At 39.6% G+C, this 26,640-nt stretch overlaps 1 protein-coding gene, 1 long non-coding RNA gene and 1 pseudogene across 2 annotated transcripts in view; 1 reads left to right on the top strand and 2 right to left on the bottom strand.

The window, feature by feature from the left end:
• NUBPL (NUBP iron-sulfur cluster assembly factor, mitochondrial) overlaps positions 1 to 11,699 on the top strand; it is a 247,923-nt gene extending 236,224 nt beyond the window's left edge. The window contains exon 11 of the mRNA XM_075530761.1: positions 5,641 to 11,699. Coding sequence (XP_075386876.1) covers positions 5,641 to 5,703 — 63 coding nt within the window. The 3' untranslated portion in view covers positions 5,704 to 11,699. The remainder of the gene's footprint in view (positions 1 to 5,640) is intronic.
• On the bottom strand, positions 2,030 to 25,382 carry LOC142425508 (uncharacterized). Its single transcript, XR_012779673.1, has 4 exons — positions 25,251 to 25,382; positions 9,289 to 9,407; positions 5,653 to 5,778; positions 2,030 to 4,203 (listed from the first exon to the last, which is right to left on the bottom strand). It is a non-coding gene; the product is annotated as an uncharacterized LOC142425508 (long non-coding RNA).
• Positions 15,005 to 15,253, bottom strand: LOC142426089 (large ribosomal subunit protein eL39-like; annotated as a pseudogene).
• Positions 25,383 to 26,640: the final 1,258 nt, after the last annotated feature.

The following is a 26,640-nucleotide window of genomic DNA, read 5'->3' as shown; positions in this document are numbered from 1 at the left end:
TAAACCTTGATGTAATTCCAACAAAAGACACTTTTAAAACAAATTAGACATTTTGTTCTCCCAGGAATGTTTAGCTTTTCAAAGAAGCAACACTGAAAAGACAGTGAGGAATTTAAAGGTAGAAGTTGTAGTGAATTTAAGATATCACTGGAAAAGTTGGAAAATCCACCAGCCAGTGAGCAAAAGCTTCTACTCATGTGCACCCGAGGAAGGGAAGTAAGTGAACCACTGAATATGGAAAGTGTGAAAGACCAGGGAGCGTAATAGACAAAGGAAGGAAAATGTAAACTTAGAAGTGAGAAGTCCTAAATTGAATAGCATTACCTTCATGCTGGTATGATTGTTAATTGTTGCTTTAATTAAAATTACTCTTGCCTTTGATTGAATCTAGGACACCAGTAATGGGCATTATGGCTGATTATTTTATAGTTTCATCCCTTTTATCATGTAAAATTCTTAGCATTAGCCTGCAAAAGGTGTGCTTTAAGATAATCCTGGTAACAATGTTCAAATATAAGTGGAAACGTTATTATCTTGTAACTTCTAAATTATCACCTCATATCCTCACAATTGTGCTTCTGTTTGAGCTCATTGTCGTAGCCACTGTATCAATCCATCTTGTCTAGGACTTTCCTCTTTTTTGCTGACCATTCACTTACCAAGCATGGTGTCCTTCTCCAGGGACTGGTCTCTCCTGAAACATATCCACAGTATGTGAAATGAGATCTCACCATTGTTATGGCTGTACTTCAAGACAGCTCTGTTTGGGTTTTGACAGTCCATAGTACTTTGAATATTCTTCGCCAACATCATAGTTCAAATACATTGATTTTTCTTTGGTGTTCCATGTTCAATGTGCAACTTTCACATTCATATGAGATGAATGAAAATACTATGGCTTGGGGCAGACATAGCTTAGTCCGCGAAGTAACATCCTTGCTTTTCAACACATTGTAGAGGTCTTCAGTAGCCAATTTTGTCAATAGATGCCCAATAAAAAGATGTTGAATGAAAGACAGGAAAATCTATACAGACAAGGATATCTATAGAGTTACGGTCATGGAAGAAGAGAGAGTATTAATAGTTTAAGAAATCTAAAATATAGATTTCACATGTTATGTGTATATATTACCTTTTTGCTAGTGATGGATTAAACAAAAGGGAGATGTTTAAATTAATTATTTCTCAGGGAGAGAAAAGTGCCCAAAGGACATGCTCATATGAGCTCTTCAGTGTTACTGTTATTGTTGGGCATCTGATTTAGATGGCACCACACAATCATGCTGGGTGTGCGTCCATCCTCGCAGCCCTGAGTCTAGTCATCTCCTGGAGGATCTTCCTCCTTTTAGCTCGTCAATAAGATTACAGGTTCCTTAAAGCCATACTAATAGTAGCTGCACATTATCTTAATCTCATTTTGTGCTCCTCAAAATCCTTGGACACAGGGACTATAACTATAATCATTTCACGGATAGGAAACTGAGTTTAGCTAAACTAATTTCCTCTAAGCCTCGTAGCTAGTAACTAATGGATCCAAGAATCTAAGCCATGCCTGGTTGACTTCAAGGCTTCAACTCCTCATTGGTGGGCTATCCTGTCTCTCGTTTATTATCGATATACCCCACAGATACCCTAGCACAATGCCTTGCATACAGTAAGAACCAAAAAAGTGTTTGTTGAAATAATGTTGGGCAGGATTAAAAACTCAACCACCAAAGTTTTATAGAAACAACTTTGTAAAGTAAGCACCCTTTTAGTAGTTTTTCAGTAAATGACAATCTAATAATTACTTTCAGTGTGACATAGTGGAAATATCAACTTAGAGATAGTCTAATAAAAAGCAGAGGTTAAATGTAGAATATTTTATTCTGTCTCAGTTTGTCTTAGTGAACTTTAAATTTTCTTTTTTTTTTTGAACTTTAAATTTTCATCACAAAATATTAGGCTTTAGTACATAGGAAACCTACTAGGAGATAAAAGGTATATATAAAAATGTATGAGAAAAAAATCAACACACTGATTTAAGAGAAACATTTCTTTATTAACACATGCTATTTCCATTTTAAAACAAAACAGCAACAAAAATCTTTTATTACTGTCAACTGTCAAGAAGTGAAACCATTTTTAGGCTAAGCATAACGATCAAAATGAGTTGATATTTAGGGCTTAGTGTATAATGTGTGGCATCGTTAAAAATGCTAAGATTGGGAATCACTTGGACCCAGCTTTGGTTGTTTTCTAGTGTTCTGGTTTTATGACCTTGAGCAGTTTTTCTTAATTACCTCCAGTTTCTTCATCTATTAAACTGGATTGATAATGTTTCTCTCATGTAAGTAAGATTATTTAAGTGAAATACTTGGCACATACTAGTTACTCAGTAAAAAGTTTCAAAGCATTATTCATGTTTTTAGAGTATAGTCAGGCCAAAATAGGTATGTTTCACTGCCTCAGCGTCCTCTGGCTTCTCAAGGAGGGAAACACACAAGCAAAAAACCCCTCTCCTAGTCTCAACCAAATTTACTCTAATAATAATAAGACCTCATACTGTATTTCATATCCTGCTAACTTATGCAGCCACTCGCTGCCATTGAGGTGATTCCAACTCATAGGCACCCTATAGGGTCAAGCAGGCATCCTTGTCTTTCTCCCAACTGGTTACTGGAAGGTTTGAATCACCAACCTTGTTAGCATCCCTTGTTAGCATCCCGTTGTTTAACCCAGGATACCACCCGAGGCCCTCTCCTCTGCTGCTTACCCAGTGATATTCAAAACAGCTAATCACTGCCCCTCTTGGGAGAACCCCAATGAAGACTTTCACTCACAGATTCTCTGTCTGGCTCCTCTCCCGCTGGTTGAACCTTCTGTGTAAGCTCCTTCCCTTGTGCCTCTCAGCGAGCACTGTGAACCCAACTCTAGGACTGAGAGTTATAAAAATTCTCTGACGTCATGGGCCTCTTTGTGTTCTCTCTTGTTACAGCTGACAGACTAATAACTAAGTGATTAGAACAGAGAATTATTCTTAATATAAAATACTCTTTTAAATGAAAATTTTACATTCATCTGGCAAAACAGAACATTGCATGTCTCAGTTATATGGTGTTGTTCTAGCAGAAATACTACAATTGGGTGGCTTTAGCAAACTATGTTATTTTTTCACCATTTGGGAGATCCAAAGGTCAAATTTAGGGTGGAACCCTGGTAATGTAGTGGGTTACATGTTGGACTGCTAACCACAGAACACTGGTTCAAGTTCACCAGCCACGCTAAGGGAGAAAGGTAGGCTTTCTGCTCTTGCAAAGAGTTACAGCTTTGAGAACCCAAGGATCTCTGGGAGCTGCTGGGAGCTGGAGGCCACTCAATGGCAGGGAATGGCAGGGACTTCAGTTGGCTGTTTGGAGCCCTAGGGAAAGGCGCCCTCTCTGCCAGCCCCTGCGGGGCGGTGGGGGGGAAAAGGGGGGGCGGGAGGGAGGAGCCTCTTCTGTTTGCTCCTGGCCCATCAGCAGGTGGCTCAGCATCTCATGCCCCGTTTCTGCTCTACTTCCTTGTTTAATCTTTTATGATATACCAAAATAGATTGACTCAGTACACTAATCCTGCCTCATGAACATAACAAGCACAGCCCATTCCAAATGACTTTATCACCACTGGACATAGAAGTTGAGATTTGACATGCATATTTGTGTATGTGTGTGCGGTGGGGGGGTGCCAAGAATCCAACCCTTAACAGTATAATCTTTTTTTAAAATCATTTTACTGGGGACTCGTACAACTCTTATCACAATCCATCCATCCATTATGTCAAACACTTTTGTACAATTGTTGCCATCATCATTCTCAAAACATTTTCTTTTTACTTGATCCCTTGGTATCAGCTCCTCATTTTCCCCCTCCCTCCCTCCCTCTCTCACGAACCCTTGATAATGTATAAATTATTTTTTGTGTGTGTTTAAAATGACCGATGTCATTTTTCCTACTTCTTCATTGATGCACGGAGTCTCCTTCCAAAGTGTTATTATAGAGAGTGAGTCCTGGGAGAGTCAGAGCACGACCCAGACGGCTTTGTTTTTCCAAGTCTCGCATGTTCTCCACCGTGGACGAGGGAGCACAGCTACTTCTCCAGGGAAATGATTTCCATTTTTCTTCTCTGAGAGGTTCCAGCCTGACAGAGATTGCAGCTGTTGCAGGTTTTCCTGGAGTGAACTCCTTGGAAGGGAATTTTAGTTGTCAGGTTTTATATTTGCAGCTCAGATAAAACAGTATAATCTTTCAAAAGAAGAATGAGTGCATCACCAAGTCATGGTATACAGACCTCAGCCAACACCTTTATTGCCCAGAGGCTGGAGCTGGCCAGCCCAATTCAAAGACCACTTCAAAGCTCACTAATTGCTTTATATAAGACTTTTTACCTTTTGAGCCTTGTTTTCTTGTCTATAAATTAGGGATAGTGCAGAAGCGATTGCCCCACAATGATAATTGTGAAGAGTAAAGAAATAATACCATATGCACTCACGCATAAGCCGAGTATTTCAGCACTTTTTTAATGCAGTTTTTGTGGTAAAGTTAGGTGCCTCGGCTGATAGTCGGGTCCACTTATACTCGAGTCTATATGGTACTTGGCAATTATTGTTTAGTACTTTCAGCGATGACTAATAGTCATAGTGTGGCACAGCTTTTATTATGTACATGGGTAAATTAATGGTCTTGGATAAAATCTTATAGTCTTATTGAATAAAGTAGGGAAAATAAGTGATGTTGGAACTGGAATTGTTTTTAAAAATAACGCTGGAAATGCAAATGTTCTGACACTGTTTCTAAGTAGCGTGCGGTAGCATTGGGTTAGTTTGTGACCCATTCCTTCACTTGGAAGCCACTTTCACTTGTGACTTTGCTACCCTGGGGTTCCCTTTCACTTGTCTGCTACCCTGGGGCTCAAAGAAGAGTGTAACAGGTGACATACTCGAATGCTGCCGCTGATCCATCAGGTGAGGGAGTCTTTCAGTGGGTAGTACTGACATCACATACCTTTCCCAGGGTAAATGAAGAATATTTGTTCAAACATACGCCATAAACCCAAACTCACTGCCGTCAAGTCCAATTTGACACATAATTGGTCGAACTGTCCCTGTGGGTGTCTGAGGCTGTAAATCTTTACAGAAAAAGCCTCATCTTTCTCCCTACAAGTGGCTGGTGGTTTCAAACTGCTGACCTTGCACTTAGCATCTCATTGCGTAACCCACTACATCACCAGGGTTCCTTAAGATAAGCCATAGGGTGGTAATTACTAGCTCTCTTTAAAATGACTAATAACTCTGATGCCAAATTTTGGCACTATCTCAGGGTATCAATTTGTCAGTAGAAGAAGGCATAATTTCCCTCCAACTAGATCTGGTTGCCATAATTACAGATACTAAATACTTTTTCAGAAAGTCCCCTTCAAAATAGGTATTCTAAACATTTTTCTTCCTACTCAACCTGTAATGCTCATAGCAGTATCTCCTCTCTATTAAATCACCTTGTCTCACTCACCCTGTTACTGTCAAGTTCAGAGGACAACTATGTTAAACAGAATTTTCACAAGCCATTAGATTCTTGATTGGGGTGGAAAATGGAACAAATGAGCGTGAGTCTGTTTTTTTACAGGCCAAAGCTTACCTGAGAATGGCTGAAGAAGTCGTGAGAAGATTGCCCCCTTCTGCAGAATGAGTCTTCGAGTGTCCTGGGAATTTGCCTGGAACTTGACAAGATGACCTTTGGATATTAGCAGGGCTATGCTGGGATCTAAAGAAATAATAACAATCACAGTTGTCTTGTATTGCTGAAGAAATAATGGCTTGTTTTCAGGTTTGATTTGCTAAACAATGATTCACAAATAAACTTTTTATGTAAGAATATTAACTGCTACATGTAGGACCTTTTTTCCCCCTTTAATTTAAAGTGATGTGTACCAAGTCCACCTTCACAGAGATACATTTTATTTTATTGAACTGCCTGCTAAAAAATCCTGAGCTTATAATGTCATATGCCCAATCCTCAGTTGAGATGCAGAACAATGGAATTATTAATTTATGGGATTACTAAATTCGTGTATGGACAAAAGTGTGACATCTCCCCACCAGCATTTATTATCTGGGTTTAAATCTGCTTCTATCTTAGGTAACTCCTTAATGTGGTTAAAACTCTACTTCTTCAACTGGACCTGACTCACCCAGGGTAAATCTTGGACGTGTGAATTTTTAAAAAGATTATGATGATGAATTTGATGATTCTGCTTCTGATGGCAATAATAATAATAGTAATAATCAGGTCCTTCTATATACCTTTATAGTTAATCTTCCATTCATATGAATTATCTCCATTTTATAGATGACGAATCTGAGGTATGGAAAAGTTAAGTATCTCGCTGAAGATTATCCTTATGAAAATGAGATTTGAATTTGGGGAGCTTAGATACTGGGCTCCTCTTTTTTCTTTTTAATAAATAATTTTATTGGGGACTCTCACAACTCTTATAACAATCCATACATCAATTGTATCAAGGACATTTGTACATATGTTGTCATCATCATTTCCAAAACATTTTCTTTCTACTTGAGCCTTTGGTATCAGCTCCTCTTTTTATCCCTCTCCCCCCACCCAAGCCTCCCTGTTAACCTAATTTATAAATTATTTTTATTTTCATATTTCACATTGTATGCTGTCTCCCTTCACCTATGTTTCTGTTGTTTGTCCTCTGGGGTGGGGTGGGGAGGTTGTATGTCGATCATTGTGATCGGTTTCCCCCTTTCTCTCCCTTCTCCCCCACCTTTCCCCTACCCTCATTTACTTCTGTTCTCATTATTGGTTTTGAGGGGTTTATCTGGATTCTCTGTGTCAAGAGCTCTTATCTGTACCAATGTGCATGCTCTGGTCTAGCCAGATTTGTAAGACAGAACCTAGGTCATGATAGTGGGGGTGGGGAGGAAGCCTTAAAGAACTAGAGGAGCGTTATGTGTTTTGTCAGTGCTATACTTCACCTTTGCTGCCTCATCCCTTCCTTGTGAGGGAATGTCCACTTGTCTACAGATGGGCTTTGGGTCTCCATTCCTACCCCTCGGTCCCCTACATTCGCATTGAAATGGTTGTCTGTTTTGGGTCTTCTGATGCCTGATACCTGATCCCATTGATACCTTGTGGTCACACAGGCTGGTGTGCTTCTTCCATGTGGGCTTTGTTGCTTCTCTGCTAGATGGCCGCTTGTTTAACTTCAAGCCTTTAAGACCCTAGATACTATATCTTGTAATAGCTGGGAACCATCAATTTACTTCACCACATTTGCTTATACACCCATTTTGTCTTCAGCGATCGTGTTGGAAAGGTGAGCATCATGAAATGCCAGGTTAATAGAACAAAGTGTTCTTGCATCGAGGGAGTAGTTGAGTAGAGGCCCCATGTCCGTCTGCTACCTTAATGCTTAACCTATAAATATATGTACATAGACCTATATCCCTAATGTTATATATTAATATATTTAAATATGTACATGCCTATGTTTATACCTCTATGAATGTCTTTTGCCTCTCAGTTCTTTCCTCTATTTTCTTTTACTTTCCTCCTATCCCACTATCATGTTCGACCTTCATTCAGCTCTCTGTACTTCCTCTTGGCTACATTGCTCTTGACCGAACCCCACCAGGCATTCTATGCCCTCCTTGCCATTAATTTTAGATCTCTTGTTGTTCCCTTCTCTTTGGGTTTGTTGGCTCCCCACTCCTCCCCACCCCCAGTTCCCTTCTTCTTCCTGTCTGTCCCCCTGGAAATGCCAGTCCTGCTTTCTCCTCAGGATTGTTTGTCCTGCCAGTTTTATATATATAGACATATATATATAGAGAGAGAGAGAGAGAATAGCCTATGAATAGTTCCAGGTCTGTCTGCTGACCCCTATGAAAGTTTTCCAATCAGGTCTGATGTAGTGAAAAGCCCCGCTCTGAGTCCGGTCTGTATTCAGAATTCCACAGGTACTTTGTTGCTTTTCCTGCTTGCTGCTCTGTTGCTCCCTTCGTGTTACCCCCTGGTATGTGACTGCCCCCTGCAGCGCTGTGGGTCAGTAAGGGGATGTCGTGTCTTGTGGTGGGGTCCTTTCCGTGCATTAGCTGCTCCAAGCGGAAATGTCATCCTGGACGCTTGGTGGGCCAGGATGCTGTCCACTCTCTCACTGGGTTCCTCTTTTTGTAAACCAAAGGGTTCATTTCAAAGGAGGCACCTAATATTTGGCTTTTATTAACATTTTTTGAACATTTGACCATAGAATCCTTAAAAAAATTTAAAGGAACATTCATGGTATTTTTGTCACAAAGAGTGCACTTGAAAACACCTGTACTTGTTTAATTGTGGCTCAGAGACTTTATGTGGTCAAACAGTAAAATAGTTGTAAAACTGCAAGTACTGATAAAGAGTGAGTCATTAGTTAATCCTTAATTATCTGAAGGTAATCTATGACCTTTGGATGTATTTGGACTTCCTTCAAAATGAAGGTGAGCAACTCGAAAATTAGAGTTGTATGTCATTAAAAGCATGCTCACATGACCTGTCCACAAATGTTTATAGCGGCTTTATTTGGGAGAGCCGAGAACGCCTCCTAGTTCCTTTGCTGGGTAAATGGCTCAGCCCACGGAGTATATACGTGTCACGGATTACTACTTGGCAATAAAAGGAGCAAACTGTTGATACAGGAACAACCTGGTGAATTCCAGAGAATGGGATGAAACGTTAGGGACTGTGCCAATTCGTTCATTTAACAATCTTCAAAGGACAACTTTATACAAATGGCAGGCAGGATAGGGGCTGCCCAGGTCGCCAGAGAAAGGAGGGTGGGACCAAAGTGGGTATGGTGATGAGACGGCAACAATGTGTTGGTTGTCATTTTGTGCTACTATTTTACAAGATGTTACTATTGTGGAGCATTAGGAAAATTGGGTACAAATACACAGGATTTCTCAATGATAATATTTACAGCTACATATAAATCTGTAATTATCTCAAGATATTTGGAAACAAGAACATGTGCTTCTGTATCTGAACGGAAATGTCCTCGATCAGATTGTCCAAAGTAATAAATGTTATGAATGAAAGTACTGTGGTAACACACTATAATCATCATTCATCACTCTGAGACAGAAGTAATATCTTTAAGCTACAGATGTGTGTGTGTTTTGCTGGTTTTTAAAATTGCAATATGTATGAATATTGAGTTCTTCTGACTATCAAAGCCAGTTCTTGAACCATGCTTAAGTTTACCTGGAAAAAACTTACCTTAATAAACTCCGTGGTATGAAGATTTGGTGCCATAATTTCATATCTCATGGTGATATAGAAAAGGTAGTCCTTATTCATCAGTATGTGTTAGGGAAGATACATATATGAGAGAGTTTCTGAAAGTTCATAGACAAAATGGGGCTGAATGATAATAGATTCCACACAAACTCTTCCAAACCTTCTCCTATCCATTCCTCTGCCTCATTCTCTCTTTGAGGACTAGTCTCTGCAGATACTTTGAGGACAGTCACTTTAAAAATGGTGGTTGGGGTATATTTATATACAGGTTGAGTAATGGAAGAAAGATACCATATATACTCGTGGATAAGCCGAGTTTTTTCATCATACTTTTAATGCAGTTTTTGTGGCAAAATTTGGCGCCTCAGCTGATATTTGGGCCAGCTTATACTCGAGTATATACGGTAAGTAGCTAGAAAAGCAAGAACGAAACTCATTCTAAAAATTTGCCTATGGCAGCCTTTGCTAAGCTTCAAAGAACTGGCTTCAAAGGCACACTCTCAAGCACAGCTGCTCCACATCTCTCTATTCCAAGCTCTGGCTCCCAGCTCCGCTACTGCTCCTCTGATGTGCTATTGTCTGCATCCAGGAGGCTCACTGCACAGGGATCTGCACTCCAGAGGATGTGTGGGTTCCACTCCTGGCTCTGCTGGCAATGCATTCTCTCCTTTGGCTTCTAAGAGGGCTCATTTTATACCCAGGAGGCTGGCATTCGCATTGATCCGAGTCTTAATACTCACAGGTGAATCTTACCAGTATCGTTTCCCTCTTCTTACCAGACCCCTACAGGAAAAGGTGGGGGTAAAGATTTTGGCTCGGAGGAGCACATTAAATAATTCACTGTCCCTGCAAAGAGTAGGGCATTTGGTAGCCTGTGGGGGTCCTATATGCTTCTATTGAGCTTTTGTCAGAAATATAATAGTTTTAGTTTTATCTAGAAATTTACCTTTATCTAAACTTCTCGCATTTTCAAACTGGGAAACAATCTTCTACCTTTATCCCTTTTAAAGAACACACAGATGGCCTTTACAGACCCATCTAAAGTTAGAACTGAAGTTTATATTTGAGTTCATTTGAAGTAGCTAGTAAAACGAAGTTCCCCAATAGCTAGAAGCTTTTTTGTGGGAGCAGGATTTTTTAAAATTGTGAATAATAATACACACACAATAAAACACAGAAGACAAATGTTTAACTTAATTATTACCTCAATAATAAAGCTCATGTGTGATAGTTACATAATTTTATATCAACTTGAAGATTTGTAAATGTAGGGGTGGTATCTAGCCTGTCAATCAGGTCACAGCCTGATGGCACCTCCTTGTGGGCATGAGGGCCCAGGGAGCCTCCTTTTCTCTCTGCTTTCCCCTCCTGCTTGCTGGCCACCCAGAGGGCTGCTGGAGCCCTGCCGCGGTTCCACTTCAGCCAAGCAGCTGCATACACCAGCCTGTGATCTCCCTGCATTCTGCATCACTGGGTGAGTGTGAAGAGGGACTGATGGATCGATCAGTACTGGACTGATTGACTTGGGTTGGACTGGGCTGGTTTCTTGATGTACAATTACTTATTGATCTGAAGCTCCTTCTCACAGTAGTTACCCTAGAAACGCCCGAACATATTAAGAGAGTGTGTATAGAAGAAGACCCAACTATAAACTGTCTGAAAGAATTTATTTTAAATATAAAAACACAATAGGTTAAAAGTAAAAAGATGGAAATATGTATACATTGCCAGCATTATTCAAAAGAAATCAGACGTTTTATGATTCCGTTTAAAATCTACTAGTGACTTATTGTTTAACCTCATCTAAAAAATGCATTCATTTTAATTTACAGTATTATTATTAACCACAATCTACCTTCAAATAATATACTATTTGTGTATAGTGTTCCAGCCTCCCACTACCATACCTTAATACATCTCTCCCATCTTTTGTACTATTGTATTCATATATTTTATTCATACTATAAATCCATAATATATTGCTTTTATATTTTGTATTAGTCAGGTATCTTTTAGAATGATTTAAAATGAGACAGTGAATATTCCGTATATTTATCTATATATTTATCTATGTTGCTCTGACTGAAGAATTCCTATAAGGTTTCTTGTAATATGAGAGGGCTTCAAAAAGTTTGTGGAAAATTCTGTTATCTCATTTTCCCACCATTTTGATCTCATTTTTCCACCCCGTCATATAGCTATTGTTAATGAATTTCCTCAGATTGGTCTGAAAAGGTATTTTATTCTTGAATGTTATTTTTATTGGTAGAAAGTCTTCTATTGACTGCTTTTGTTTTAATTTTAATACTTTAAAGATGGTGTCCTTGATGGCAACATATGTACAAATGTGCTGGATACAATGGATGTACGGATTGTTATAAGAGCTGTAAAAAACCCCAATAAAATGATTTATTAAAAAGTAAATAATAAAGATTGCGTCTCCTTGTCTTATGGCCTGCATACAGCAGGTCTTATTTTTGTCCCTCTGAATGCAATCTACAGTTTTCCTCTAATGTACTTCGAGTTGCTATCATAATATCAGACATGATAGGCTTGAGAACAAGGACCATTACCATAGATAAGGAGAAACATTACATAATGGTGTTCATTATCCTAGAAGATATATGTAACAATCCTAAATATATAAACATAATGAAATGGCTTCAAAATATAAGAAGTGAATATTGATAGAACTAGAAGTGTTAGAAATAGACAAATGTATATGCATGAATTATGATAAGAGTTGTATGAGCCCCTAATAAAATGTTTTTAAAAAATAAAAATAAAATCTTAAAAGGCTTAAGTGGAGAGCAAATGTTTTGAGAATGATCAGGGCAATGAATGTACAAATGTGCTTTATACAATTGATGCATGTATGGATTGTGATAAGAGTTGTATGAGCCCCTAATAAAATGATTTTTTTTAAAAAAAAGAAAGAAATAGACAAACGTATAGTTTAGCAACCCCCCTTTCAGTAACACTGCCTCTATGACTATTAGGTATCTATAGGCTTAAGGCAGAAATAAGGATTAGGAATTTTAATACTAACAACCAACATATCGACAACTTCACTCCAAGAGAGTGCTTGTGGAACGTTCATCAAGATAGACGCATCTTCTGAGCCCTAAAACTTACTTCTGAACATATTAATTGAAATCATATAAAGATTTTGAAATAAATATAAAGATTTTTCTGAGCTCATAACAGAACTAAGTTGCATTAAATAACAAAAGATATCTGGAAATTTTCCAAATATTTGAAAGTTAAACAGTTTTAAATTACTTATGAATCAAAGAGGAATCATCAAATTACAAGGTAGTTTGAACTGTCTAGAAATGCAAACAGCAATAAAATAAGTGGGACTTATTTAAAACAGTTCTTGGGTCAATTTTATAGGATTAAATATTTCCATGAAGAGTTTCAAAAGGTTCATGGAAAAATGAAATTAAAAAAAATTGAAATTTTTTCACAAACTTTCTGAAACCCCCTAGGGAAGAAACAAAGAAGGAAAGTCAAATTTATTAAGTAATTTGCCACCTGAACAGCCTAGAAATAGAAGAGTAAATTAAATCTAAAGTAAACATGAATAAAATTAATAAAGATAAGAACAAGAATCCATAAAATTGAGAAGAAAAGCAATAAAATAAAACTGGTATTTTGAAAGGATCAATAAATTTAACAAACATCTAGAAGTAGAAGTTACATTTAGAGATGAATGAAAGAGGGAATATTACTAAAATCCTCCAGACATTGAAAAATGAATGGACAATTTTACAAATAAGTTTTCTGCCTCAAAATTAACAACTGAAATGAACACGTTCCTTTGATAACATCTACCAAAACTCACTCAAGAAGAAATAGATAACTTCAGTAGTTTCAATCGCGGAAAGAAATGTAATTTGTCATTAAAACCCAAGAAAGAAAATTCCAGCCCCAAATGCCTTGCAAAACAAAGAAATACTAGCTCTCCACAATCTCTTCACCAATGCATTTTGTGATGCCAGCTTTACCCTGATGCCCACATTAGACTATGAGAGTATAAGAAAGCTATAGGCCAATACCTGTCACGACTAGAGACATAAAAATTCTCAGCAATTGCAATATATTGCCTCATTAGATCCAGCATTAGATAAAAAGAATAGTACATCCTGACAGTGGTAGTTAGATCATTTTACATCAGCTTGCATTTTTATGAAAGTGTAGGGGGTAAATCTAACCTGTCAACCTGATGATGCCTTCTTGGGGATGTGGCCTTTCAATAAACGGGAACCTGGAATCCTCCTCCTTGTTCTCTGCAGCTTTGCCTTCCTCGTTGATGGGGCTTCACTGAGACTCTCTCTGTGGGCTGCCCAACCCTGACAGTTGTTGGTGCCCTGCCATATTGCCACCCATCTTGGATCCACATGACTGTACCCACCGGCCTGTGATCTTCCTGCTTCCTGGTTTACAATTCTGCATCACTGGCTTATTGGCTACACGAGACTGAAGAGGGATGTGTGGATTAGCATCGGATTTATGGGCCGGGCTGGGATACCTTCTTGATATACAATTACTTCTTGATATAAAACTCTTTATTATACATAGATGGCTCTCACTAGACTTGTTTCTCTAGACAACCCAATAGCAACCATAAGGTATTATTTTGGGTATGCAAGATGAGGTCAACAATGGAAAGCAATCACTGCAAACAGCACAGTAAAGAAGAAACAAACTAAAGAAGATACCCTAGAGGTTTATCTCAGTAGGTATAGAAAAAGCATATAGCGTAATTCCACACGTATCAAAAAAATCTCAGAAAGTTAAGTATAGAAGACAAGCTTTATTTTTGAGAGAGTGTGTGAGTGTGAGTTAAAGAGGTGAGGGAGAGTGAGTGAGAGTGAGTGAGTGAGTGAGAGTGGAATGAGTGAGTGTGAGTAAGTCGAGAGAGTGAGTCAGTGTGAGTGAGTCAGTGAGTGAGAGCGAGAGTGAGTGAGAGAGTGAAGTGAGTGAGAGTGAGTGCAGAAGACAAGCTTTTCAACCTGATAAAAAGGGATCTACAAAATCCCCTGCAGCTAGCATTAAACCTAATAATGAAAGACTGACCCCCCTAAAATTGGCAATAAGGCAAAAATGTTCAAACTCAATTTTATTCAACACTACACTGGAGGTCTTAGCCAATGCAATAGGAAACAAAACAAAACGCATCCAGACTGGAAAGAAGAGATGAAATTATCTGTTACAGATGACATACTTGGCTATAAAGAAAGTTTCAAAATATACCAAAAGTCTATCACTAATGAATGAATTGAACAAGTCACGGGATACAAGGTCAATATATAAAATCAATTTTATGTCTGTATAGTATACTAATGATGAACAATTGGAAGTTGAAAAAAGCACACATAAACACAAAATTATGAAATCTGTACAAATCTAATAGGTGTAGGATATGTAATACTCATAACTACAAAATACCAATGAAAGAAAACAAATGGTGTTACCATCTTCATGGTTTGGAAGACTCAATATTGTTAAGATATCTATTCTATATCCAACTCTGCCAATCAAAGTCCCAGAAGATTCTTTTTTTTTTTTAATTTCCAAACCAGTGACCTCATATTATCTATTAATTGCTAACCTCTCAAAGTGGAAGCATAAAAACCCAAGGAATAAGCTGGATATTTGCATGTTCAATTGATCAGCTGGAGGCAAAGCCTTAAACTCCGTATGACAGTATGCTAGTGAAGCTAGATAAATGCTGCTTGCATGCAGTCACACCGGGGACTCTGTGCAGACCCAGCGTGGTTCTTCTCCAACGTCTTCTCTTGGAGTTATGCCTGATCTTATTGCCAGTTTTCTTTTGAATCCATTGAGTAATGGGCTGATTCTACTTTTGTTTCTTGGCCAGGCATCTTTTGAGCTTGAGAGTCTTATGAGAAGATATTGTGAAGACAAAGACAGCCATGCTCAGACTGACGAAGAAATAGGGAGCCCAGAAGATTCTTTTGTTCAAATTGGCAATCTGATTCCAAAATATATCAGGAAGTAAAGCGGTTATATAGCCCAATTTTGAGAAAGATGGTTAATACTGGAGGACTTTCAAGACTTACAATAAAGCTGTAGTAACTAAGACAGGGTAATCTTGACATAACAATAGATATAGAGAGCTGTGAAACACACTAGCGAATTCAGGAATTGACACACACTGATGTAAGCTGATTTTCAAAAAAGAAGTCGAGGAAATTCAGTGAGGAATGGATAATCTTCAGTAATGGTGATAAAATATATATTTTTGCAAAGATTGATCTCTATACCTTACATATGTACAAACATTAACTCAAAATGAAGCATATACCTACCTAAATGTAAATCTATAAAGCTATAAACTTCTAAAAGATACCAGTAGAAAATTTTTATGATCTTTAAGTAGGTAGATTTTTTAAATAGGATACAAAATTATGATGTAACTGTAAAAGAAAATTATAATTTGTATTTCAGCAAATTAGAACTTTGCCATTTTAAAGACATAATTAAGAAAACTAAAAAGCAACTTATCAAGTTGGAGAAAACATTGGCAAAATATATATCTGGAAAATATTATGTAGTAATATATATAAAGTAATCTTATAGCCCAATAATATGAAAATAAATAACTGAATTTTTTAATGGGCAGCATATTTGGATAGACATTTACCAAAGAAGAGAAGCCCTCGACTAAAAAGTCAATGAAGAAACACTCGATTTCATGAGGCATTAGTGAAATGCTGATTAGAACCGCAGTGGACGCTCCTCCATAAGTACTCTAAGGGTGACCTCCCTCCAAGGAACTGGCCGCGCAGACTTGTGCACGGTGGAAGAAATGCAGCATAGTGCAGCCACTAGCACAGTCTGGCACCTTCTTTTAAAAACAGTTTCATTAGCATATAATCCACACGTCACATAATCCAACAGTGCAGTTATATTAAAAGTTGGGCAATCATCACCATAATCAATTTTAGAACATTGTCTTGTTTCTCGTATTCATTGTTGTTAGCTCTGCATTTTGTCCCTAACCTCTCTCACCACGCTTCTAGGCAATTATTAATTCAGTTACTGTCTCTAGATTTACCTATGGTGGATTTCATATACAGCAAGCCATACAAAACACAACCATGAAGCAAACAAAACCAACATCAACAATGGCAAAGCAGAGGAAAACTTCAATTGGAAAGCAGAAAATATTAAAAACTGAAGCATCTTCTATCAAATTAATCAAAATGGAGATTAAGTGATAAGGTGTTACATTTTAACCTAACTACCTCCGCCATAATCCACTTTACTGCGCTCTCTGTCTGACAGCAAGATGTTTCACATCCCTAGATGATGGTCAGAGGGGATTCACTGGGGGCTTAAAACATGTGGGGACCTTGCAAATGGATTGGAGGCTTCCGCTGTCATCTATTGACTTCTCCAAGCTGGGTGTTTAGAATTTAAGCTCTGATACCATTCCTCCTCCAGATTTGGATTTTCTTTACAGCCCTTGGATCACACAAGCTGATGTGCTTTATCCATGTGGACTTAATTGACATCTGGCAAAATTTCAAAAAGTTAAAGATGTACTTACCACAGAACCCAGTCATTTAAGAAAAATTAAAACAGATATCTACTTAAGATTTATACACCAAGTGCTTAGCAGCTTTGTTTATAATATCCCAAAGCTGGCAACAATTCAAATACCTCAAAAGGTGATTGAATAAAGTTTTCTATGTTTCTATAATAGAATTCTTCTCAGTAAGAAAATGGAATTAATTGCTCATACAACCTGAATGAATCTTAATACTGAATAAAGGAAACAGCCAAGAAAGGGTACAGCCTACATATGAAATTATAGAAAATGGAAGCATTATTACTTGAAATAGTAGATTAGTGGTTGCATGGTATGATAGTCATCTGATCTGGTGTCATTTTGAGAATTAAGAGTGTAGGGGTGGAGTCTAGCCTGTCAATCCGGAGATAGCCAATGAGACCTCTCTGTGGGCATGGCCTTCTGAGAATTTTGGGAAATCCTCTTTTTCCTCCTTGGAGGTGGAGAGACTCACTCCCTTGGAGACACACTACTGACAAGGCTGACTCCCTGCGAGACATCCCTGAGGAAAAGGCACAAGGACCTACCCTGCTGCAGCCCTGGGAAGTGGAGGAGCCACATGAAGAACCCTGCCAGCACCGAGATGCTTACACATTACTGAATCCAAAGACTTTCCACCCACTAGCCTGTGATCATCCTGCACTCGGTGTCATTGCATGTGTTTCATGAGTCTGAAGAGGACTGTATAGATAGGTATCGGACATATGGACTTATGGGCTTGGACTAAACTGGGTTGGGATGCTTTCTTAATGTATAATTACCTTTTATATATAACTCTAATACACATATGAGTTCCCATGAATTGGTTTCTCTAGTCTATCCAGACTAACACACATGGAGACAGATATGGAGGAGGAAGAGATGGGAAGGGTGTATTCAAAGAGAAATGAGGAAAGTTCTAGAAGTGATAGAAATACTCAGTATCTTTATTATAATGGGCACAGTGGGAGGCCTGGCACATCATGGGCTACACTGGACTGTGTTTAGCAGTTCAAAGCCACCAACTGCTCCTTGCGAGAAAGAACAGGCCACCTACCCTCCCAAAGATCGAGTCTTGAAACCCCCCAGAGGCAGCTCTACGCTGCCTCAAAGGACTGCTTTGATTCAGAATTGACTCAATGGCAGCGCGTATTTTTCATTTGTTTTGTTTTGCATTTTGATTATGATTGTTTCACAGGTGAAGAAATAGGTCAGAACTCATTAAATGCTACACTTTAAACATGCACAGCTTATTGTATGCATTATATTTCAACAAAGCTGTAAAAAAGAACAGCATATTAACGCATAGCTTTCCAATACTGGATTACTGATTTTGTATTATTGATTTTGGTAGCATAGTTTTATGTTACCAAAATAAAAGTTTCCATTGAGTTGTGTTCAGCAGGGTCCTCTATGATTGATATATATATATATATATATATATACAGTGGTTGTGTTCAGCAGGGTTCTCTATGATATATATATGTGTTTATACAGCAGTTGTGTTCAGCAGGGTTCTCTGATGATATATATATATATATATATGTTTATACAGCGAGAAGGAATATAGCAGCTAATTAGTCCACACAGCAATGCAGAGGGTTCAGTTCAACTCACTTCCATGGAACAGTTAATATACTGGAAGTCCTTCAGCCCACGTGGGCTGCCGGGTCCAAGATCAAGGAAGCAGACAGCACAGTCCCCCCTTGGGCAAGGCAAGCAGAGTCCACCCACAGGCAGCAAGCAGCAGGATGGGTCACTAACAGTCAGTAGCTTGGGAGCTTAGTGAAGCAGGGCTGGGTGGGATATCAAATGCAAGCAATGCAAGGTGACAGGATCCATCAGTCTCAAGCTCAAGTGATGTACATAACAGCAATCTGGCAAAAACAGGTCTCAGAGGTGCCTCAAGCTCTAACAACACGATCCACAGTTTGCCTGGCTGCACAGGTAGTGTAGCTCAAGGTTGGGGCAGAGTAGCTAGCTAAAGCAGCAGCATGGCCCAGCAGAGAGCAAGAGAGAAGGGGGCGGGCCTTGAAGAGCCATTTATCTCTTTGTCCTCCAATCAAACTATGACTTAATTAATCCCATATGATTCTATTGGCCAGGTTGGCACAATAAACCTAACGTCACAGAGTTGATTCCAATTCATGGTGACCACGTATGTGTCAGGGAACTGTGTTCCCTGGGGTTTTCATGCTGTGACCTTTCAGAAGCAGATCACCAGGAGCACTTACAAATGCCTGAAATGTTGCATATATATCTTGTACATACTTTTTTATACGTCAAGGTTTTTCAGCACGTTTTTTAATTCCGTTTTCGTGGTAAAATAGGTGCCTTGGCTGATACTCGGGTTGGCTTATATAGATTTATTTTCAAGGGTTTTTTTTTTTTAGTTCCTTAAAAGAAAAAAACTAGAAATAATTTTGTTGGAAAATTAGACGTGCATACTCTTTTTTTGCTAGTCAACTGAGTGGCAACTGTTGCTTAGAGGTCAGGTTGAAACGTGAAGGACAAACAAGTCAATTCACCCTGTTGTGTGAGCTGTGACAGCAGACTGCGTTCATATTTCAAACTACAACTGATCGTTTGGATTGGAGATTGCACAGAGTACGGTGACACTGGAACTTTGTCATCGATTACTTCCCTAATCAGAATGCATTTAAACCCATTCAATAATGTTTAAATGCTGGAACCCTGGTGTTGTATGGGTGTCGCTGCTGTCCGCATGGTCAGCAGTTCGAAACTAACAGAAGCTCTATGGGAGAAAGACCGGGCTTTCTACTCCTGTAAACAGTTACAGTCTCAGAAAGTCACAGGGAATCGCTATGGGCCAGCATGGACTCCGTGGTAGTGAGTTCAGTTTGGTGTTTATCATCAGTGCTCTGTGGACCTTGGGACAAATGAAATTGGATGGCATGTGTAAATGGAGAGACGGCATCCATTCCATTTGTACATTGAAAAGTAGCTGACTTCGTTCCACAAACTCCAGGTTGGCCACAACATGGAACTTGACTAATAGATGAGTTCTGTCTACTGCAAAAGTGAGCCCCTTAATGAAGACGAGAAAAAGTGGTGGTGTACTTGAGGACTTTCTTTCAAACCATTTTCCTGCTCTTTAAAAAATATTTGGTAGATGTTTTAAAGTTCCAGAGTTCTTAGTTTTTCCCATCTCGTTTATACTCTCGTCCTTCAGTAGTTTTATACTGCAGGTAGTTCGGGTCTTTACAATGTCATCATTTGTCTTTTAGATGTCATATCAAGCAATTATAATTTTCATTGAGCTATAAGGTGGGCATAATGAGTTATTTTCAGCTATATCTCTTTAGAATAATATTGAAGGTACCATGGAGTGCCAGGAGAACAAACAAATGTGTCTTGAAAGAAGCCCAGTTAGACTGTTTCTTGAAAGTGAGGATGGTGAGACTTCCTCTCACATACTTGATCCGGAGAGAGCAGTTCCTAGGAAAGGACATCCTACTCAGAAGAGAGTTGGGCGGGGTGGGGGTGGGGGGTCAGAAGACTCTTAATGAGATGGATGTACAGCTTCTGCAGCAATTGACTGAAATATGTCAGTAACTGAGGATGGGCAGGACCAGGCAGTGTTGGACATCAGGTCATTGTGGGTAGGATCTGACTTGATGGCACCCAACAACAAAAATCTGCTCCAAGCATTAAAAAACATTTTGAATATAAGGGTATTACAGCTGTTGAACTGTTGTTTACACATTATTCCTCACACTGCCTAGTGAATTTAATTATGGTTCACAAAGTTTTTTCTTTATCATCTCTTCATATGAAGAGCCCTACAGATACATTGTAAGCCACCATAAAAACATGTTATTAGGCTGTCTCTGCTGATGAAGGTATTGATTTTCATTTTTCTGATTCCTGTTGAGATTAAACTTCCAGTCCTTAAGCTTGTTTGCAATCTCATACAAATAGATTCATTAAGCACTGGCTTTCTCTTGTAGTTCACTATCATGGTTACTCATCTACGCCAAGTACAACAGAAAGCCAACAGACCTGCACTAAAAGACCTCATTGTGAAAGAGTCCAAAATCCACTTTAGCATTAAGGACTAACCAAAAAAATGTTTCCTTAATTCTTTCTCCAGCTCATGCTTGACCGTAGGAAGTAGCTGCTTTCACTCAGCTTTCAGATAAAGTAAAAGCCAAATTACTTTACTTTTACTTTACAGATAAAGTAAAGCCAAATTATGACTTTAAGTAATTGCCGTGATGATGCAGTGGTTAAGCCCTTAGCGCAAACTGAAAGGTCGGTGATTTGAACCACCTATCCCTCTGAGAGAGCAAAACCTGGTCATCTCTTCCTGTAAAGACATCTGCCTTCGAAATCCTGTGGGGCAGATCCGCTCTGAGCATTGGGGTCACGATGACTCAGAACTGACTAAAGGACAGACAGCAAGAGGAGTTTCGGTGAAGTAGACTGGAGGAGGCAAAGCTGGAGCAGGTTTGAAGAAAAGGGAGTTGGACATAAGCTGAAGATAAAATAATGTGAGTGAAAAAATGAGGAGGTGGTCCTGGGCTGAATATGGTAATTATGAGGGAAATAAGAGAAAACCCACCTCCCTGGAGGTGTAGTTTCACCTTTGGAAGCAATAGGTAATCAATCGGATGGAGAAACATGATCAAGCAGATTGTAGAGGACCTGGAATGACACGAAGTGTAGTTTGACCTTCACAAGAAGGACAGTTGGAAGATTTTTAAAAATAGTATTTTGTGTTGATACTACACTCATTCCAGACAAAAATTTAAAAGGCACACAAAGGCATTTTGCGAAAGGGAAGTCTCCCTTTAAATAGAGCCCAACAAGCTGTATTAACATTATCTGTGAGGAGCGAAACTCCCAGAATCAGCTGAGAACTCTAGAAGGAAAGGAGAGAAGTGAACAATTTGCCCTACTAGATATCGACTTACTGCAAATGTATAGTCCTTACGACGGCTTGCTATTGATACAGGGATAGCAAACTGACAAAATAGTCCGACCAGCAGGACACCATCTGATCAAGCGCCAGAAGTTAGCTCAGAGGGAAAAAGAACCTCCCTAAAGTAGAGATGACCTTCGTGACATGGGCAAAGGAAGACCTTTATCCGCTTATGTGGCGTGATTCAAAATGAGATGAGAAAGCTGCAAACATTCCAAAATAACTGATACATGGCCTGTATATAAAGTATGAATCTAGGTAATTTGAAGTCATTCAAAATGAAATGGAATCTATAAAAACTGATTGATATTCTAGGACTTACTGAGCTGAAATGGACTGGTACTGGCCATTTTGAATCAGACAATCATCAGGTCTGTAATGATCATTAACTACTCAGCAATTCCATGCCAGTTATTTCCTGGGGAGCTTCTTGCACATGTGCATCAAAATGCAGTGTAATAATGTTCATAATTGCACCATTCCTAATAACAACAACAAAACTACAAATAATCCAAATATTTTAGGACAGAAGAATGAATAAATGAATTGCATCGTCCTACAGAATATTATAAAGACATGACAATAAACAAACTGCTGAAACTTTTGAACAATGGATAAATCTCAGAAATGTAATGGCAAGTGAATATTCAAGTTACAGAACACCATTTTCAGCATACCATTTAATAAAGCACAACAAAAAGCAAAATCAAGTAATCTATGGTTTAGCCATACATATATGATAAAATTTTCTCAAAAACAAAAGGGAATCATATACATTAAAATTAGATAAGGCTTGCTTCTAGAGAGAAGGCTGCAAGAAAGGACCAGAAGGATAGAGCAAGCGGTCATAAACTAGGTTTCAAATTTGGGAAGGTGGAAATCACAGGTATTATTTTATTTCTTAACTTGTTGCACCTAATTCTTTGTGTGGATGAAATATAGTCAATAAAATTTGGAACAAAATGAACATCCTCTTCATGCATAATTTACTCAACTACCCATTTTCTCTTTCATAGTAAACCAAAGTCCACTGCCCTGGACCTATTCTAACTCACAGTGAGTGATCTGACAGGACAGAGTAGAATGTTACCCCAGGATTTCTAAGACTCTACAACTCTGCAGAAGTAGTTTGTCTCCTCTCTCCCCCAGGGGTCAGCTGCTGGATTTGAACTACTGACCTTTCAGGTAGCAGTCCAACACTTGACTCACTGGGCTATCCCAGGCCTCCTTCTCTTCCACAAACTCTTGTTGAATAAATCATGAGGCATCCATGCAATGCAACGATTAAAAAATAAAAACAGCAGCAGCAGAAGCAGAAGCAGCTCCATATTTTCTGTAATGGAATGTTCACTGAGTAATATGTTAAAAGGGAAAAAAGTTATGTGTGTAATGGTATAATTTGCATAAAAATGCACATGCATGCACACATGCATATATACTTATATCAGTCATCTCTGGAGAGCTACCAAGAAAGTGACATTCATAATATTTTAACTGTAAGAGGACTTATAGAAGCAGTGTTTTTAGAATATTGGTTCAGCCATGTGTAGGAAATGTGGTTGGAGGGTGGTGGTGGGAGGCTTGGGAAGGGCCATTTAATAATACCGCCAGACCAAACATGGAGATCCGCTGGGAAGCCATTAAAAATGCAGCCATGTGGAGCAAGTGCCTGGAAAAGGGCCGTGGCTGTGGGATTGTAAGTGGCAGGACAAAAAGAAATTAAAAGTGAATTCATTTTGCCTGATTACTGCTGCCAAGTTCCCATAGGCTAAAAACTCATGTGAAGCTACATTTCTAAAACTCAAGAAAGTGTGTTTTATTATCCTATTTAAAGACAAAACCAGCCGTTTTTTATTGCAAATCACGATGACCTCCTGTGCTTCAAAGTAGAACCTCCATCGTGTTCTTAGGGGCTGATTTTCAGAATAGATCTCCAGGTCTTCCCCCGTGGGTTATGCAGCACCTGCTCCAGGTAAGGTGTGGGTATGGTCTTCGGGAGGTTTTATGGAAGGGCCTTTTGGATTCAAGCTCCAGGGAGATAAAATGCTATAAAATACAAAATTCTGCATAATTTGCTTTTTGACCTTTCATTTTGAGAAAGACTTACTTGATAAATCGTTGGTAGAAATATATATATATATATATTTTAATTTGCCTACTAAAAAACTGGAAAAAATTGCCGACTAATATGCCCTAAGTAGTAATACCAGCAATCCTCAGAAAACGTGCTTTTAAGGAGAAAGTATAAATCATGCAGTCTGTTCTCTTGATCTCTACAAACAAATTTAATGGAAATGCTACAACTCTTTCCTGCACAATTCCATTATGATTAGAATTATATCCAGAGTTACGGATGGTCAATGATTTTTGTAAGTTGCTCCACTATTTATTGAGAGACCTATGCTTCCATCCTCTAGAACAAACCAACCAGCAGTTTTATTGACATATAATTCATGTGCCACACAATTCAGTGGTTTAAATCAGGGGTAGGGAACTTTTTTCTGCCATGGGCTATTTGGATATTGATAACATCATTCACAGGCCATACAAAATTATCCATTGAAAAATCGGCCTACTGCGTTGGTCAAACGTTTGCTCACCTGACCCCCAGTGTTATGGCTGCGGCTTTGGGGCGAGGTGTGTGATGTTAGCGGGTCTGGGTGAAGTCGCTCAGAAGCCCTCCCGCTGGCGTGGTGGGTATGCTAGCCACACACGGACTAACCACCAACTGCTCCGACAGAAAGGGGACGCCTTCCACTCCTGTCAAGAGCAACGGTCTCCGAGACCCACGGGGGCGCTACTCCCCTGTCCTGGAAGGTCACTAAGGCAAGCGCGATAAGGCCCGCAGGCTAGACGTCTCCCCCTCTTTTGAACTAGAGTAAGGAGTTGTGTAATCATCACTCCTGTACCCACGACTGCGCACACCCCATGCCCCCACCTCCCCTGCCGCAGCTCTAAGGAACTAGAATCTAGTTACTGTTTCTATGGATTTACGCACCCTGGATTTCAAATGAAGAAAATCATCCCCCCCCCCCAAACCAACCAAATACATCACCAAAAAACCTCCCCGCAAGAGAAAGAAGTAAATAGAAACTAGAACAAATTAAAGACAACACATTTCTAGTAGGATCCACTGGCATTCTAAAATCAAATGAACTATCCATTTTTCCCTCTTTTCCCATTTCTCCTCCTTCTGGACTCCAAACCCTTGTGCCGACATCGCTGCTCACTGTTTCTCTTCTCCTCAAAACCAGGCTAGGAGCAAGCTGTGTGTAGGCATTTTGAATGTAGGGCCGGGGGTGGGGCTGGGGTGGGGGGTGTCGGGGGGGGGCGGGTTGCTGTCCGCTTCTCAAGAGCCTTGGATGGAGTTGTTGCTCCCACCAGAACGAATCAGTCCCTTCATGTTGCAGTTACCTGAGTCTTCGGACATCTGTTGTCCTTTATGTCATTTGCGGGACTCGGAGCCAATGGAAAGCGTTTCCCTCACGCCGTGGGGATTTTCCAGAGCGGAGTTCTTTCCTGTGGCCCAGAGCTTGTTTCACTTTCCTGCCAGAGGGGTGGGGAGAAAGGATCTAAACACTTCCTGTGACTGCAGACTTTTATTTTAGGGCCGAAATCGCGCTGGCTTTCTCCTGTTACACACTGCTTTCCTCCCTGAGGAGCGGCTAGGGGATGCTGGTTGGCTTCTGCTTCTCTGCACCAAGGAAGTGTTTCTCTGGCTGACCCGAAAGTTAAAAAATAAAAAGAAAGCAGGGCCTCTTCAGTCCAAAGTCCTGGTTCATGTGTTTTGTGAAGGTCAAGGGTAGGGTAGGGGGTGAAGGGGTGGGAAGAACTGTGCTCTGAATTGATCTTCTTACTTACTATTTCAGACACAACTACAGCCTGGGTAGGGCAGCTGTGAGTGAGGATCAACCCAAAGGTAGTAGACTTTGTTTTTGTTTATTAAAAGATCATTTTATTGGGGACTCTTACAACTTTTGTCACAATCCATACATCGCTTGCCTCAGGCGAATTTGTACATATGTCGCCTTCATTCTTTTCTAGACATTTACTTTCTAGTGAGCCCTTGGTCTTAGCTTCTCTTTTTTCCCTCCTCCCCACCATAGCCTCTTGATAGACTGTACATTCTTAGTATTTTAATATCTCACACCGACCATTGTCTCCCTTCCCCATGTTTTCTGTTTTTCTTCCCCCTGGAGAGGGTGTGTAGCTATATCTCAGTCATTGCTATCAGTTCCTCTTTCTCCCTTCCTCTCACCTCTTCCCCCCACCCTTCTGGTATCACTTCCCGCTCCTATTCCTGGATTCTGTGTGTCATGAGCTCCCATCTCTTATCTATACCTTTGTACGTGTTCTGGTCTAGTCTGAATTGAGAAGCAGCACTGGGGTCATGGTAGTGGGGGTGAGGAAGCCTCAAGGAACCAGGGGAATATAGTGTGTTTCATCGGTACTTTACTGCATGCACCCTAGTTGACTCATCCCCTTCCTGTGCTCTGTGAAGGGATTGTTCCATTGTCTACAGATGGGCTTTGGATCTCTGCTCCAGCTCCCCTTCGTTCTCAACAATCAATGTGTTTTTATTTGCTGTGTGTCTGCTGATGCCTATCACCTGGTCTCTATGACTCCTCATGATGCACCGGGGGTGTGCTGCTTCCACGCGGCCTTGTGGCTTCACTGCTGAATGGCGGCTTGTGTAATGAGGCCGTGGACTGTGCTTTGGGTTACTTGAAACAGTTAATGTTGCCTCTCTACCAGGAACCCATCTTTATACCTCTTGTACATAAACAAAAGGACCACACCTTTT

The sequence above is a fragment of the Tenrec ecaudatus genome, chromosome 14, assembly GCF_050624435.1.
Source record: "Tenrec ecaudatus isolate mTenEca1 chromosome 14, mTenEca1.hap1, whole genome shotgun sequence".
Classification (NCBI taxonomy): Eukaryota; Metazoa; Chordata; class Mammalia; order Afrosoricida; family Tenrecidae; genus Tenrec; species Tenrec ecaudatus.
Note: the sequence above shows the minus strand (reverse complement) of the source record. Positions and strands in the feature narration are given on the sequence as shown.